Raw genomic sequence first — 16,473 nt, forward strand, 5'->3', positions numbered from 1 at the left:
AGAATATCTTCATCCAATTACTCAATAAAATCAATTCACCAGCAGAAATATACTTAAATAACTGACATATTTTTTTTATTATTAAAATAATTCAAATAAATAATGCTTATATTAAATTATTTTAATTATTCACTTTAAATCAATTCAAAAATAATTGGGACAACATTTGGTTTATTAACAAAATTATATTATTTTTCTTTGTAATCCAATCGTCTTAAAGAGCACCTTTGAAATAAGAACGAGCATGTAAAATAACTGAATGTGTTCGAAATTCCTTTATATTTTAATTTGAATAATAACATTATAGTCGCCGGCATTATTTAACATATTAAGAAAAAGTCCTTTGAAAGATTGGAATGACTAATAGTTATTAGTAATTCGGCATAAACCGTACATCAACTTTTTTTCTTTTTAATATCTCATTTATAGGTTTGATGCATCGGTGATATTAATTTCGAATGTTAAAAGATAATTCCGAACTTCCAATTATAAAAGTAACTTGTTAGGGTATACAATAAGCCGGTGCTATTAAATTATTTAAACAATATTTATCAATCCATGAAGTAAAGAAACCATATTGATTTGTTTAATTAACGTTAAATCAAGTTTACTGCAGTTTTGATTTACTTAAAGATGCAATCTAGCAAAAAAAAAAATAAGCAAAAACAAATTTAATGCCCGAGTAAGTATATATAATTATCTATTCAGAAAATTATTGTTAACGCAGGCCCTAAGGCCATCTGTTATGTTGATTATTATTCTCACATATTTTCACATAATAAATACATATATATATAATTTTTTGTAATTATAAATTTGTTAATACACAAACTGATTTTATTTATTATAAAAGAAATTTTACAATCAGTGTTAAAAAAAAATATATAAATAGAAGTTAATTGTCCGAAGCGTTAGCGAAAGACTATTTACTGTACTGACCCCCGTTTTTGTCCCTGTCACAATCGACAATTTTATTTCCTTTTTTTGAATATATATCACGATTTATGTAACACTATCTATTTGGCCCCATGACACGTAGGTCATGTAACATTTGCGAGTTATGCAACGCGAAGGACTAAACGGTTTCCGTTTTCCTAGTAGTATATAAAGTAATAATAATATAATTTAATATTTTTCTTACGATTGATTCATTATGTTTAAATAAAATAATATAAAACTTTAATAAATTCTTTAATTAAAAAAATAAAGTTAAATAAGTGTAACTTACTTTGTAAAATCTATAACTTCTACTGACGTATTGTAATCATCATCATATTTTGAAACTTCTTTTGTAAATGGATTAAGTAGTCGAGAAGTATAAAAAGCTTGTGGATGAGTAGTTGATCGGTTATCTTTAATTGATATAAGATTTGTTTTTCTATATTCTTCTGCTTTTTCAAATTGTATCTTAATCTCTTCATTATGATCTGACTCAAATAATTTGATCAATTCTTTTATTTCATCAGCACTTGGTCTATTATCTGGATTCGGACTCCAACACCTTTTCATTAGGTCAATATAACACTTTGGCGCTTCTAGTTCATTTATTTCAGGTAATTCCATTACATATCATTGATGCTAAAATACTATCGTGAGCGCAATTGGCAAAAGGTTGTTTTGTAGTTGCTATAAAATACATAATCATACCAAAACTATATATATCCGCTGCTTGAGTATAAGGTTTTCCTTTCAGTACTTCAGGTGCTACAAAAGGCATAACACCATAAATTTTTGTTTCATCTATATTACTAATTTCTTCACATGATCCCATATCTGAAACATATATATTACCAATATAATTTTCAGATTCAATACTATAATAATCAATAAATGATAATAATATATTTCCAGTATGAAAATTATGGTGAACTATTTTATTTTTATGAAATTTTTTAAGACCTTTAATAATATGTTTTAATGCTTTTAATTTTTCAGACCAAAACCAATTTATAATATCATTATTAATATAATTATTAAAACTTCCACCCTTTGCATATTTAAGAACTATAATATAATCCTTTGTATTAGGATTTTGAGATATCCCATATATTTTGAGAATATAATCATCTTCATTAAGAGAGTATTTTTTAATCTATTAAATATAAAAAGTTTTTTTATTGTAAAAGATTAATTAATTTAAGGAAAATTTCTTACCTCATTTAAAAATTCACTAGTAATATTTTGTGAATTATGCACACATTTTAAAGCAACTTCTTTATTAACCATCTTTTCATACTTCATTTTACCGTACATATATTTTAATGGACCATCCTTCCATATTGCTGAATATACTGTAGCAAAACCACCTTTTCCTATTTCTTTAATATGATTAAATTGATTATATGGTAACCACTCAATTATCATATCTCCACATTTATTAATTTTTAATTGCATTTCTTGAATTAAATTATCAATTCTCTCATTTCCACTAGTCCAATTTATAAAATTTTCTTTTATATTATTTACTTGACATAACTTGCACCATCTTTCATTACCTGTATATATCTCATTACAGTTTTTACAATAATGATCTTGAAATAATACTATAATATAATTTTTTGTATCTGGATTTTCGGATATTCCATATATTTTATTAGGATACGATTTAACCTATTAAAACAAAAAATATATAAAATGTTATTGTAAATTGAATTACATAGAATTAAAATTTTTATACTGATCTCATTTAAATATTTATTGATAATATTTTGTGAATTATATAAACACTTTAAAGTAACTTCTTTATTGGGCATATTTTTCCATTTCATTACATCTTTATCATACTTTAATGGCCCATCTATCCACATTGCTGAATATAGTATACCAGAATTACTTTTGTTTATTTCTTTAATATTAATAAACTGATTATATGGTATCCATTCAAATAAATTATTATTATTATTATACCGTATTCTTTTATACAAATATTTATTATTCAATTGTATTTCTTGAATAAATTCATCAATTTTTTCATTACCACTGGTCAAGCTTGCAAAATTTTGTTTTAAATTATTTACTTGACATGGTTCACACCATCTAAAATCTATATGTGTATATACTTTACTACAGTATTTACAATAGCTTTCTTGAAGTATCATAATATAATCTTTTGTATCTAGATTTTGGGTTATTCCATATATTGTTGGAATATTTTTTTTATCATCGTTAATAGTATGTAATTTAGCCTGTTAAAATATATTTATATGTGAATTATTATATTAAAAAATATATATATACAGTATATATATTTTAAAAATTAAATTACAATAGAAATTATTTAATTTCATACCTCATTTAAGAATTCATTGATAGTATTTTGTGAATTATATAAATACTTTAAATCAACTTTCTTATTAGGTACTCTTTTCCATTCCTTTTTATAATATGCATCATATTCTAATGGACCATCCATCCATATTGCTGAATGTATTGTAGTAGAATCAACTTTGCATATTTCTTTGATATCATTAAGCTGATTATAAGGTACCCATTCAAAAAATATATTTGACATACTTATACCTTTGTTAATTTTTATTAATTGCATTTCTTGAATGAAATCATCGATTTTTTCATTTTCACTGCTCTGATTTGTAAAATTATTTATTAAGCAACATAGACAAACTTTATACTTTGAGTTTGTATATATTTTACCACAATAATTACAATAACTATCTTTAAGTATCATAATATAATCTTTTGTTTCTGGATTTTGGGATATTCCATATATTTTAAGAATATCGTCATTGTGTATATTTATAGTATATGACCTAGCCTATTAATAAAACATATATACATATCATATATACATGTACATGAAAATAAAGTAATTATAATAAAAAGTTACTTTTTTTAAAAAAAAAAACTTTAAATTTTTCATACCTCATTTAAAAATTCATTGGTAACATGATTTGAATTATATAAACACTTTAAAGCAACTTTTTTATTAGGTACTCTTTTCCATTCCCTTTTATAACATGCATCATATTTTAATGGAACATCCATCCATATTGCTAAAAATATTGCAATAGAATCATCTCTACCTATTTCTTTGATATCTTTAAACTGATTATATGGTATCCATTCAACTATTATATTATCAAATTGATTAAATTTTAATCGCATTTCTTGAATTAATTCATCAATTTTTTCGTTTCCACTGGTACAGTTTTTAAAATTATGTCTTATATTATTTATTTGGCATGGTTTACACCATTTCCAATGTCTCAATGTATAAAAATTATCACAGTGTTTACATAAAACATCGTCTTGAGATGACATGATTTTAAATTTTTTTCAAAAAAAAATTTAAAAAAAAAAATTATAACAATTACGCAAATTTCATGTGATTATACCAATTTACTAATTTCACCCAAGTTCTGATTGGTCAATCAAATGTTTGAAATCTACGCCATATGAATATATATGTGGTAAGTAGTAACGTAGATTGGCTAAGTGCGTAATGTAACATCTAAGCCCGTGATAAATCACGTTGCCACCTTAGATATTAACAAAATAACTCTTTATTAATAATATAAATACATGCAACGATATGCTTGGTTTAATAATGTTAAATAATAAATAAATAAATAATATTAAAAATTTATAACTTCGAATTTTGACTCTAGAATTGTAACTTCTTCTTTTTAAAGGTTACATTATTACCACTATTTATGTTTATTTTATGTTTCACGAAATTCATAATTTAATTTCATGGATTTCGACTTCGAAAGTTTCCATTAGATTATCTTTTGGACTTTTGAGATCCATGAATTTTTAATCCTTAATTATTTCCATCCATGATCATCATTAACTCCTTAATTGTGAAACCATATTATTTCATCATTAACGTCTTGATCTACAAATTAATCACCTGACGTCTTAATTCACCTGATTTAATGATCTACTATTTAACGTCATTTCGTCATTTCGAATATTAAATTATCCTCAAAATTAATAACCAATAGTTTAACGTCATTGCGGACCAATTATCATTCTTTCACATGACTAATAGTTTAACGTCCAATAATTATCCTTAACTCACATGAATGTTAGTTTAACGTCATCCTGGACATTAATTAAAAATACAATTTTAAACTAAAATTTTATATACTAAGATTAAATATAATACTGCGTCCCACAATTAATAAATTTACTAGGTATACTACGGCATTACAGTAACGACGTATAACGACGTAACGTAAGTTAGCTAAAATTATGTATTATCTACGTTACTCCCCTTATTTAATTAATTAAGCATGTGATGCACTCAAATAATTATCTTATAGAATAATTTATAGTTTGAATGTTACATTTTACATTGTTATAATTATATCAATTTTTTTTTATGGAGTTTTATACAATAATATAGCTTTAAAGCATAAGAGAATTATAATTTTATTATTTGAGTTAATTTCTATCTTAATATAAAATTAAAAAATTCATAATACAAAATAAAAAAATTATGCAAAACAAAAAGAAGCCGAATTAGCAATATTGAATTTCTCCCAAGAAAATGAATTTTCTCTACTGGTTCTTTATCATTTAAACATGAATCACCTGAAATACCTCATAATCTTTAAATTGAAAGGCACCCGGTTTATTTCTTAGTTTAATCTCGTAAGAACCCTGCCTATGATATCCAGAATTTTTCAAAGGCTGATGAAAAACGGTATGATATTTTAAATGTGCTGCATCAGGCGTAATCCACAAGTCGGTCGTACCAAAACACGGACCACATTCGTGACAGTTATGAACAGAATTCAAAACGTTAAATGAACTAATTTTTCCAATATTATTCTCATTATTCATGTTGAACGAAAATAAAAAGGAATCAGCTTGTTTACTACTATCATTTCTACCATTCAAAGCCATTTTTTGTGAAGAAGCAGAAGATGATGACCCTACTATCAATTCTTCATCAACATCCGTTAATGAATTTTCATCTCCATCATTGAGCAAATCTTTGAATGAATTCTTTGATTTAAAGTCACTACTACTTTCATTATTTCCCCAAGAAATAGGGTTATAGCCACCAATAATTTCACCTGGAAGATTAGTTTTAACTAATATAACGGTAGCGCCTTTGTTGTCACAATATTCATGAAACATCTCGACTGAATTACCATTTCTTTTTGTACTATATAAAAGATTAAATTTAAATTCCCATTCAAGGTTTATTAATTTCTCTTGTGTATCATTTTCAATCCAACATGAAATTATTTCAGCCTGTTCTGATGTAATAAAGTCCGAATCAATCGTTCGAACTTTTCTTAATGGTAATAAAAGGTAATTTGTTGGTGAATTTCCTTTTAAATAATATTCAAGTAACTTATTAACAAGCTCTTCTGGTAAAACTTTACTAAATTCATAAACATAATCAAAATATTTACTACTTGATATCTGAAAGAATCGAATAAATGGGATGAATGGTTTTAAAGTCTTTTTAAAACATTCAATTTCTTGAACCGACCATAGAGTTACTTTTTTTTCGTTAAGATCAGCATTTTTTACAAATGCCCAGTCGAGTACAGCATTCCAAACATGAAATTCTTCAATTGATAGATCATCTATTTGTAAAAACTTGATCAATTGCTCTTCAGAAAATTTATTGAAATGATCCAAATTAAGAAACCATTTCGTATTTTTACAGATCAAATCGATAACTAATGATTGTAGTTGTTGAGATTCTTCGTTATCAAATGCTTCAGTAAAAATATTTTCATAGATCCAACTTGATCGATCTTCGATAAGGTACGATTGAAGATATTCGACCATGTCAGTTAGTTTGAAACGTTTAGCAGCTTTCATCAAGTTCAATAAAGATAATGAACTCATGGTTAAAACATTAATTTCGTTACTATAGATAAAACTAGGATGGAAAATGAAATAATAATTATTTAATTTATTCTAAATGTTAAATAAATAATGAGAGAAAATTATTAATAGCTACCTTAAGATTCTATCAAATATATCAAAAGTATATTCGGGAAATTTAAATTGATAACGATCATATTTATCAAATTCTTCATTTTCATCCATAGAATGTAATTTATTATGAAAGTAAACAGATCTAACTTTCAAAACAAAAGAATGACCAATCATTCTTTTAGAAGGTTTCCGGCCTACGATAAAAACAACATCATAATCAATATTATTTTTACGTATTTGGCTTATATCTTGGATGAATTTTTTATCTGAAGGTAATGGAATCATTGTTTATAATGTTAAAAGTGTAAGAAAGTGGGAATTTATAAAATTTATTTTCCTTTTTATTTTATTTTTTTTTCCACTGACGGACGTGTGAAAAGAAAAAAAGAAAAAAAGAAAAAAATTAAAATAGTATTTATTTACGCAAATTATAATTATTATTATGTCATTCAATTTCACATTTTTTTTTTGTAAAAAAAAAAAGTATTATTAATCTAATGATCATTACATTTCAAGATAATTAATATACAAGTGGCGTGAAAAACAGTTGCAATTACAATTATTATGTAGTACAAAAAAAGTTTATATTAACTATTTTTTTTAGGATTTTTACATATAATGACATAATTAAAAATCAAAGAATAGAAAGTTGAACTAGTGTTAATTTATTTATACACTATACTTATAAATAATACAATTTTAATACTACTAGTTTATCAATCACGATATTTTAACGGGATTTTGTAATTGACGCTTTTTCAAGTTATCAGGCACGAAATTAAGCTTTGAATGATTAATAACAGAATTATGCAATTTTTTCACGTTTTTCAAAAATTTTTCGTTTTTTTTCTTGACTAGAATTATGAATAGGTAATTTTTAGAACGCTAAAAAAGAATCCTTAAACATCTTTTAAAATTTGATCTTGTTTATAGTTTAAGGAAATGATGTACGTAAATTATAAACAAAACAATATTCAGTTTCATCACCGCAGCCATATTCCTCATTCATTTTCATGATCTATAAATTTCTTTAAACTTCATTTACTGATAAAAGCAAAGTTAAATCATAAAATTATGGGAAATCATAATATCCATCTATGATTAATGAACAGGAAAAGGTCAAAATAATGAAATTATTTGGCCTGACAGTACTTACGCATAGAAATACAACGAAAAGTATTGTAGCTTTTCATGATTCAAATTCGATTGTTATTTAATTTCCACAAAAAAATCAAGGAAATTCTACGACTTCACAATTTTATTGATTTAGTTGATGACGTTGAGGTTTATACGCTGGTGTCATTAGAGGTTATATAAATGTCATGATTGCGATAAACTTAATCACCGAATAAGTTTTCAATCTGATAATTTATTAAAATTCAAAAATTATGTACAGACTTAATGGTGAATTATGATTCTAATAAAAATAAAAAATGATAATTTCAATATCTACTATGGAACTACACGAATATAAATTGTTAATTTTTAACTATTTCGATATCTAAATAATTAAGCTAAAAACCTATAAAACTAAAAAAATTCTTCTAACACTTCATTCGGTCAGTACTTTATTATCTACAAGCTATTATTTCAATCCATACATTAAGTATTATATATACATATTATTGGATGGGGGAGTAGCTATATCGGTCACAGGACCGATATAGCCCCACATCCAATAAGTGTGTTATCGTTCTGACGTTTTTGATCATGCATTAATTAATAACATCATAAATAAGCTTTCTATAAATTTCATTTTTAATCCACTTTATAAGCTTTATTTAAACTTTTCCTACAAAATATTCATTTACGCCATTTTTTTACTCCACTTTATTATATCAATCATGTGTTATTGCTATGGCTAATAAAAAATATCGGTCTATGAAAATCTGCATGATCCTATTGGGCTGAAGGATAACATAATATTGTTAAATAGGATTTTGAGAGAGGCATAAATTAAATGATAAAATATTTGTGATCACTATTTTATTTACAAAATAAACGATAGATGCCTCTAATCATTCTTTAAATGGATATTAACTACAAATAATTTTTTGATTTTTCTTAAGAATACAGTATTTATCTCAATATTCAGAAATTTGTGTGACATTTAGATTGCTTGATCTATATCTTTCTCAATCCCTTTGAGATACCAAACTCTATAAAAAAATTCTGGAAAAAACTACGATAAATGATCATTTTTCTAGTTTTATTCGAAGAAACTCAGAAACGTGATCATTTTTCTGAAAAATTTTTTATAGGGAAACTGGATGCCTTTCCACGTACTGTTAACATTAGTTCAAACTTCTATCTCCATAAAACATAAATACTTTACTTAAATATCCTTCTTCTTTTAACCTTTATAACCTTTTAGATATATATATATACATATATATCATTTCCATCTATATACATAGCAGCTGAAATGAATAGGGTTTAATGAATTACGCAGTTCTATCCTTTCCCGGTCCGTTAAGAACTTTTAAAAAATCCAGGTTATATTAGTTGAAAGACGTGAATAAAAGTGTCTTTTAAAAATCATGTAATTTTTCAAATATTACTAAGTAATATTTATATAGTTCATTGGTCATCGTTTATGTTACTACGACCTCTTCAGGGCCGGAATTATATAATGCTGCCTGGAATTATCCAAATTAACATTGTTTCGAATAATCAGTAGCTCTGTTCATTTCTAGATCGTATCTAATTGACCGAAAAAATGTATAACCAATCAGATCACAGTTACAATTGAGCACAATTTTTGATTGATCGGGTTATATATCCATAATAGCTTATAGGGCAAAAAAACAGGTTGATGTGTTGTTTATTATGTTTATTATAAAATCGATCAGGGGAAAACAATTTTTGTAGATCGGCTTGGCTGACCGCTGACCGCTGACCGCATCAGTAATCAAATTATTTAAGGGTACAATTTGCGACCAATCCGGTCAGATCTAGAATTGAACAGGCTAGTGATGGAAATTGGATCCGCGCAGTTGGCGCAGCGTACATTGTTTTAAATTTCCGCGCATGTGATTGAATGTAGATATTTCATAATGACACTTATTTTATATGTAAGAGCTCATATGACTTCATAGGTTGCACACAATACTTTTATGAATAATGTGCGCTCCGTGACCTCCGCGTATATAATAATAATCTGAATTTCCAACACTGGACTTTCGATCCGGATAGAAACCGAAATCCGAATTAATAATATTTTTTTTATAGATTGGAAAAATGCATAAATTAAATGTGACGTTTCATTGTAGATCTTAAATTTAGGAATTCTAATTTCGGCCGGCACTATGAATTTTGCCCAAATTATGTTGTATGTATGATTTTTCGAAAAAATGTAAACTTTTTTTTGTCCGTAATCATCAAGATTGTTTAGTGCACAAAATGGCTTAATATCAATAAGTCAAAATAATAAACCGAATTTTAGAATTGAAACTTAAGAAATGAATAATAATCACGATTGATTGATTTTAAAAAGTCAATTTTCATTTTTGGAATTGATTTCAATCCTTTATTGAATAAAAATTTAAAAAGAAAACTAATTTCAATATTTAAAAAAAAAAAATTTTTTTTATTTTTCATTGTCCGGATTCCGGGTCAAATCCGGATATTTTTTAACCGGATATTTATCCGGATATCCGATCCGAATACGAAAATAAATATTATGTCCAAAAAATAATATGCTTTGATTAAAAAATAGTTCAAGTATTTCCAAACATAAAATGTAGTTCCGAATTCGATGATACAGCTCTAAATCTCTAATCAGATAATAAATGATCTCTTTTTGATAATAATTTACTTTTTTTATATTAGAAATTCAAAATCGAGTCGTAAAGATTTAATTTATTAATAATTCTATTTATTAAATGAAATAATATTTCATATAATGATATAAAATATATTTTCTACCAATTTAAAATGTTATCGGATAGTCTTGAAGGGAATTTCCATTAGCACATACTCCATTACTAATAAATATTTCTTTGATTGATCATTTTGACTTTCTAATTTTAAAAGAATACAAATTATTTTATTTTATACTGTTAGAACGAGTTTTGCGTACAATCAGAAAAAAAAAATGTAAATCTTTCATTTTAGATAATGCGAGCGGAAAGCTACTTCCTTTTAGGACACTGACCGAAGTTATAATAATTCTATCTCTGAAAAAAATGCGTACGAATATAGTAAAATTTTTCGGCTTGCTTTTAACTTTATTACAATTATTTCGAGGTCATATCCTGTTTACGAACAAATTTTTAACATCCATCCACACCTTTATCGGTATACCATATAAGCGAATAACATTATATTGACGTTCACGTTGAAGTTCAAGTTGCGATTGTTAACGAAATTAATATTGTATTATAATTTGTTATTCTTGGTGGCCTGATCAAGTCAAAATATCAGAAATAACGTGACCAATAACGGATATGTCTGACGTAAGCAACTGACGTGCATCTTATGATATTTTATAATAAAGTGATCACGTCACTAATTATAAAAGTGATCAATAACATACGTAAAAATGTCTAGTGCTAAAAATTAAAAAGATATAATATTTTTCCGAATTTATCCGATAAGCTTTTCCGATATGAAAATGTTCGTATTCGTGATGTTTAATTTGTTTTTAGAAAATCAAATTGATCATTTAGATTTTTTTGACGTCAGACGTTACTACTGCGGCAGGAAAGTAAAAATTGAACTGATTTTTGGTATAGGTAACGATATTATTTTCTTAGTCACGTGCTATTTTAGTCATAGCTAAAGGTTAGGTTTGTTTAACGTCATATTTTTGTTTGCTTAATTTTTGGCAGAATTTTTGAAAAGTCGTATGCTATGATTGCAATATTTAATATGAATTTTTTAAAATAAATGAGCATAACTAGCGAATTTTCATCGGTGAAAGGACATTAGAAATGTATTAAATGCGTGTAGAATACATTATATTAGTTTATTTTAATGCATGGAAAACATCGTTATACAGATGAACCAGCTGAAACAATTAATAATGTCCTTTATATTTCGTTATAGTTATATATGCCTATTCCTCTTAATGTTATTAAAATTATGAAACACTATTTGTATTACAAAATAAGAAAATAGTTTGGAAGTGATCAAATGATTTTCGTAAAAAAAAATAATAAGGCCATAATTAGATTGCTTATTTTTAGCAATTTAAGCCATATGGCGAGTTTGCTTATTGTTCTTAACAAATCCTTTGGTAGAGCTAGCTATTGTAAAAATTTTGACTTTTCTTGTTATCTATATATATACTGTATATATTTATATCTATCTATATATATATATATATTTATATTTATTCACGGTATCTTTATGTAAAACTAGGGGGCAAGGGAAGGACGAAGGATCTGCACCGCCATAGGTCACATGAAGACCTACCTACTGCGCATGTTACTTCGGAATACTCTTATGTGGCTTTTGGCATTTCCGATATTTTGCCGCAAATACGCAGATCAAAATTGCCAAGAAACAAAGTATAATACGATATATTTATGTAAAATATATAGTATATATTATATAGTAAATTAAGAATTCGGATACAATGGTATTTCGGAGCTGGCTATTTCATAATTCCGTTTAACCATATTTCATCATGATCATATGGGTGACCGGAGACCTTCGATTATCTATTTCCCGGTCCCATTTAAGAATATCCGATATTTAAATTCATTCCATTTTCCATTTTTATAATTTAATATATAATATAATCATTAACTCGGCTTCCCGGAATTTTATTTTAAAATTTAACGTTAACAGACCACTTCAAGAAATGTTGATCATTTTACACCGGATACATACCGAGAAAAATTTCTTATACCTATAATAAACATTTATAATTTTTTTACTTTCAAAACTAATTTTGTCAAATCAGAAAATTTAGAAACAAAGAAATTTGAAAATTTTTTATAAAATGTTACTAAACACAATTATATTGATAAAATATTGCATTTTTTTTTTTATAAAGAAAAAAATTCTTAATTCTTTATTGTTAAGTTCGGCGTATGTCCGATAAATGAAGATCACCAATAAATATCTCCGAAACGGCAATAAAAATATATAACTGCATTTATAATAAATATTCGGTTTTAATATAATAAAAATATTAGTCGAATATTAATATAGATATTTCTCTATCGTTAATTATAAAATTATACATGTACGTGTGACTAATATTAACGTTGATACTGATACTATGATTCATCACCCGAATTTTTCTAATTTATTTTAAAAGGCGTTATATAATATAATAAACATAATAACATTACAAATAATTAAATAACTATCAATTAGTTTCTAGTAGCCATTCGGACTATCATTTCATCATTTCCTAACGCCTCACGAAATAAATAATTCTTATTCATCAAAAAACGTTAATAATAAATAATAATTTGAAATTACGCTGCAAATATTGACCTAAGAATATTCGATGCACATTACAACCGCGAATACCATTATACCATTATCATCATCCTTAACCGCCAGAAGAAGCTTAATTCATAACTTAAAAATATTATTACTGCACGACCGTTGCAAACTTTAAAAAAAAAAAAAATAACCTACAACTTAACATACATATAAGTGAAACAAGATCGTAAAAAACTCTAATTAATGCTACACTGAAGTTAATATGTGTTACTTTCTTATCTAAGAACGTTATATTTAACTTTCAGGATCGATTATACCTTATAAAAAATTTATTTTTATTACATGCAAATTCGTATCATATTCACGAAGCTTTTACAGAATTTACGAATTTGCGAATAAAATTTTTACAGGGATGGCTGAAAAGTTTTTTGCGTATACCAAAAAAGCCTTATCCCCCCGTCTTCCAAACATGAAACATCCACGTGATATATTTTTTTTTCTAGAACTTTTTTGTTGCTAATAATATAAAATACTTTACCTTGTATGACTAATAAGAAATTTGTCATTATTTCAGATTTTATATAAGTTGCAATAGATAATATTATTTCTATAAATGCAGGGGTAAATTTACACAGGGTAATCAAACGTGATTAATGACACATTAGTGCTAATCATTACTACGGATTTCTGTATTGAGGATAGTGAAATCTACAATCTAGATCAACATTCGTATACTCTCAATATATCGAAAATTCGGGTTGCATTCTTTTTATGTCCGTTTGACGAGGTATTATAATAGAATTTATAACCCTTAAAGGCCTCATTAAAAGAAATGATTTACAATAAAAGAAATTGGAAACTAAAATGTCCTGAAATTGGATCTATATAAAATCCTACGAATCATACGATTTCTTTAAATTTTATGTCCTTAGTCTGATTATGATAAATAGAAAAACTTTTTTAAATCACCGGTCGATTCAAATAAAAATAAAATAAAATAAAAATTTACTTTGTATTTTATTTTTATAATTTATAATTTTAAATATTTAATAATGAATAGGGAAATTAAGGATCAAGTGACTTGCAGTTAATATAGACCGAAAATGATTTTCGTTCATTATTAGATATCCCTTTGATGTTTTGAACGCCGATTTTAATTTAACAATGCATGACCTTTTAAGCCACACTATTTCGGGAGATGTAGCGTGATCAACGGTTTGGATTTCTAATTTAGATCAATAAGGGTTCCTATTATGACCCGACAATTTGTATTTAACAATATTAAAGGGTTAACTCTCGGGAAAGTAACATATATATCCTTCTAGACTACAAAAGTTATTATATATATTTCTTTGTTTAATAATGCATCATTAAGTATTTTCGCTAAAAGTTATATTAAGTCGGTCCGTATATCAAAATTTGATTCGAAGAACTCTTATTCTAATATGAGAAATAAATTAATAGGTTATTTGAGGGCGTAATGAAGATTTTTTCTTTTTTTTGAACGCATTAAGGAATCAACAAAATTGATCGGAACAAGTGTAACTTACTTTATCCTTAATCGGACATTTCTATCAAATCGAATGCAAATCAAAAGAAAATCTTTCGCGTATAAGATTTTTGTTATAAAAATACCAAATTTTTTCGATGAAATCAAAGAAATCACATCACAACAATTCCTTCCTCCTTTTAAAAAAATAAAGCCTTTTATTTAAAATCATTTAAATATGCCTAAAACAATTTCAAAGAAAAAAGATTACAACCGTAATTTTATTAATCCTGATATCAATATTGATAATTCAAAAATTAATACTGAAATTGATATTAACGAAAATAATATTAGCAATATTCTCAGTTACATTAGGCCATCCTTCCCTCCAATTATAAAGATTGATGATCTTATCAAAAATGCTAAAACGAATAATAAACGAAAATCAATCCCGAACGCTTTTATCGTTTATAGAATGGCATTGATTAAGGAATATCGTATTAAAAATCGTAAATTACCTCCTATGGCCGAACTTTCTAAAATTGCTAAAAACTCATGGGATTTGGAAACTAAAGAAGTAAAGGATTATTATGAAGAATTCGTTAAAGAAGCGAAATCCATTTACAATAAAAGTAACGTGCAAATTGTGATGGATAAGCATGTGAGCGATAGCAGGAATTGTATTAAAAACGAACAAGCTTTAAATCAAACAGTATCGAATATCATGGAAGTCATGGACGACGTCATGGTTTATGAGGCAGATGATTGTATAACTTATAGTACAGAGCAAATCAATAATATCCAAGATACTATTGTTCTTCCAATTGAGGATACATTTTACATGGATAATTCATATTTTCAGATTCAGAATTTTGCTATAAATGCTGAATATTATTCTCAATTTAATAACATGGTCTTCCCTGATATCATCAGTATTGATCCGTGTCAAGATTATATTTCAATGACGGAGCAAGTAATTGATTATATGCTTGGAAATTAGATAGATTAGATTAAGCTAAAAAAATCAAAAAAAAAATAAAATTTATAAATATATTATTTATGATTAAGATTTTAAGATTTTTAAGATATTTTAAGATTTCTAAGATTTAATTATTATAATTTATGATTCATATATGCTATCATTTGATATATTTGATATGATTAACTTCGAGCGTTAAGTTTAAACAATTTTTTATGAACTTACTTTTAATTACTTTTCGGGTTGTAATTCTTTTTTATGAGGCTTTATTTTTTTTAATACGATATTATGTTTACCATTTATTGCTTGTTGTTGTCTAAAAAAAACAAAAAAAATATATATATATATATTCTAGTCTAATAATTAAAGATTTTTTCCTTTTATATAGTACATATTGCTTGTTTAATAAAAATTAATAAAAAATATCATCGAATTTTTTCCGATTTACCTTTTCACGACAACGATATTTCCGAATGAATATTTTATTTAAATGTCATTTTTTTTTTCGACACGATATTATCCTGAAGACATACACCCCAGAAGATGATATCTGTCAGGTCATTCATTTTTCGAGAAAAATGAGAATTGAATTGGTGTGGTCTTATGTCTTTTATAAAATCAAGGATTCTGATAACCCCTAGTTCTCGGAAAAAATTGCATCTAATTTAGGCCA

The 16,473-nt window shown here is 25.9% G+C and overlaps 4 protein-coding genes across 4 annotated transcripts; 1 reads left to right on the top strand and 3 right to left on the bottom strand.

Annotated features, from left to right (window-relative positions):
- Positions 1 to 1,075: 1,075 nt before the first annotated feature.
- On the bottom strand, positions 1,076 to 1,509 carry OCT59_023640 (uncharacterized protein; the record flags this gene model as incomplete). Its single annotated transcript, XM_066134860.1, has 2 exons — positions 1,076 to 1,094; positions 1,229 to 1,509. The coding sequence occupies 2 exons, from the start codon at positions 1,507 to 1,509 to the stop codon at positions 1,076 to 1,078; spliced, it is 300 nt and encodes a 99-aa protein (XP_065990944.1).
- Positions 1,510 to 1,549: 40 nt separating this feature from the next.
- OCT59_023641 (uncharacterized protein) lies at positions 1,550 to 4,278 on the bottom strand (the record flags this gene model as incomplete). The annotated part of the gene is made up of 7 exons (XM_066134861.1): positions 1,550 to 2,092; positions 2,155 to 2,318; positions 2,496 to 2,610; positions 2,772 to 3,185; positions 3,290 to 3,772; positions 3,880 to 4,085; positions 4,209 to 4,278. 7 exons carry the CDS (start codon positions 4,276 to 4,278, stop codon positions 1,550 to 1,552), a joined length of 1,995 nt encoding a protein of 664 aa, XP_065990945.1.
- A 1,263-nt stretch (positions 4,279 to 5,541) lies between these two features.
- On the bottom strand, positions 5,542 to 7,212 carry OCT59_023642 (uncharacterized protein; the record flags this gene model as incomplete). The annotated part of the gene is made up of 2 exons (XM_025318467.2): positions 5,542 to 6,868; positions 6,950 to 7,212. 2 exons carry the CDS (start codon positions 7,210 to 7,212, stop codon positions 5,542 to 5,544), a joined length of 1,590 nt encoding a protein of 529 aa, XP_025176060.1.
- Positions 7,213 to 15,059: 7,847 nt separating this feature from the next.
- Positions 15,060 to 15,821, top strand: OCT59_023643 (uncharacterized protein; the record flags this gene model as incomplete). Its single annotated transcript, XM_025330460.2, has 1 exon — positions 15,060 to 15,821. One exon carries the CDS (start codon positions 15,060 to 15,062, stop codon positions 15,819 to 15,821), a length of 762 nt encoding a protein of 253 aa, XP_025176061.1.
- Between the last annotated feature and the right edge of the window lie 652 nt (positions 15,822 to 16,473).

Source organism: Rhizophagus irregularis, chromosome 4, assembly GCF_026210795.1.
Source record: "Rhizophagus irregularis chromosome 4, complete sequence".
Taxonomy (NCBI): Eukaryota; Fungi; Glomeromycota; class Glomeromycetes; order Glomerales; family Glomeraceae; genus Rhizophagus; species Rhizophagus irregularis.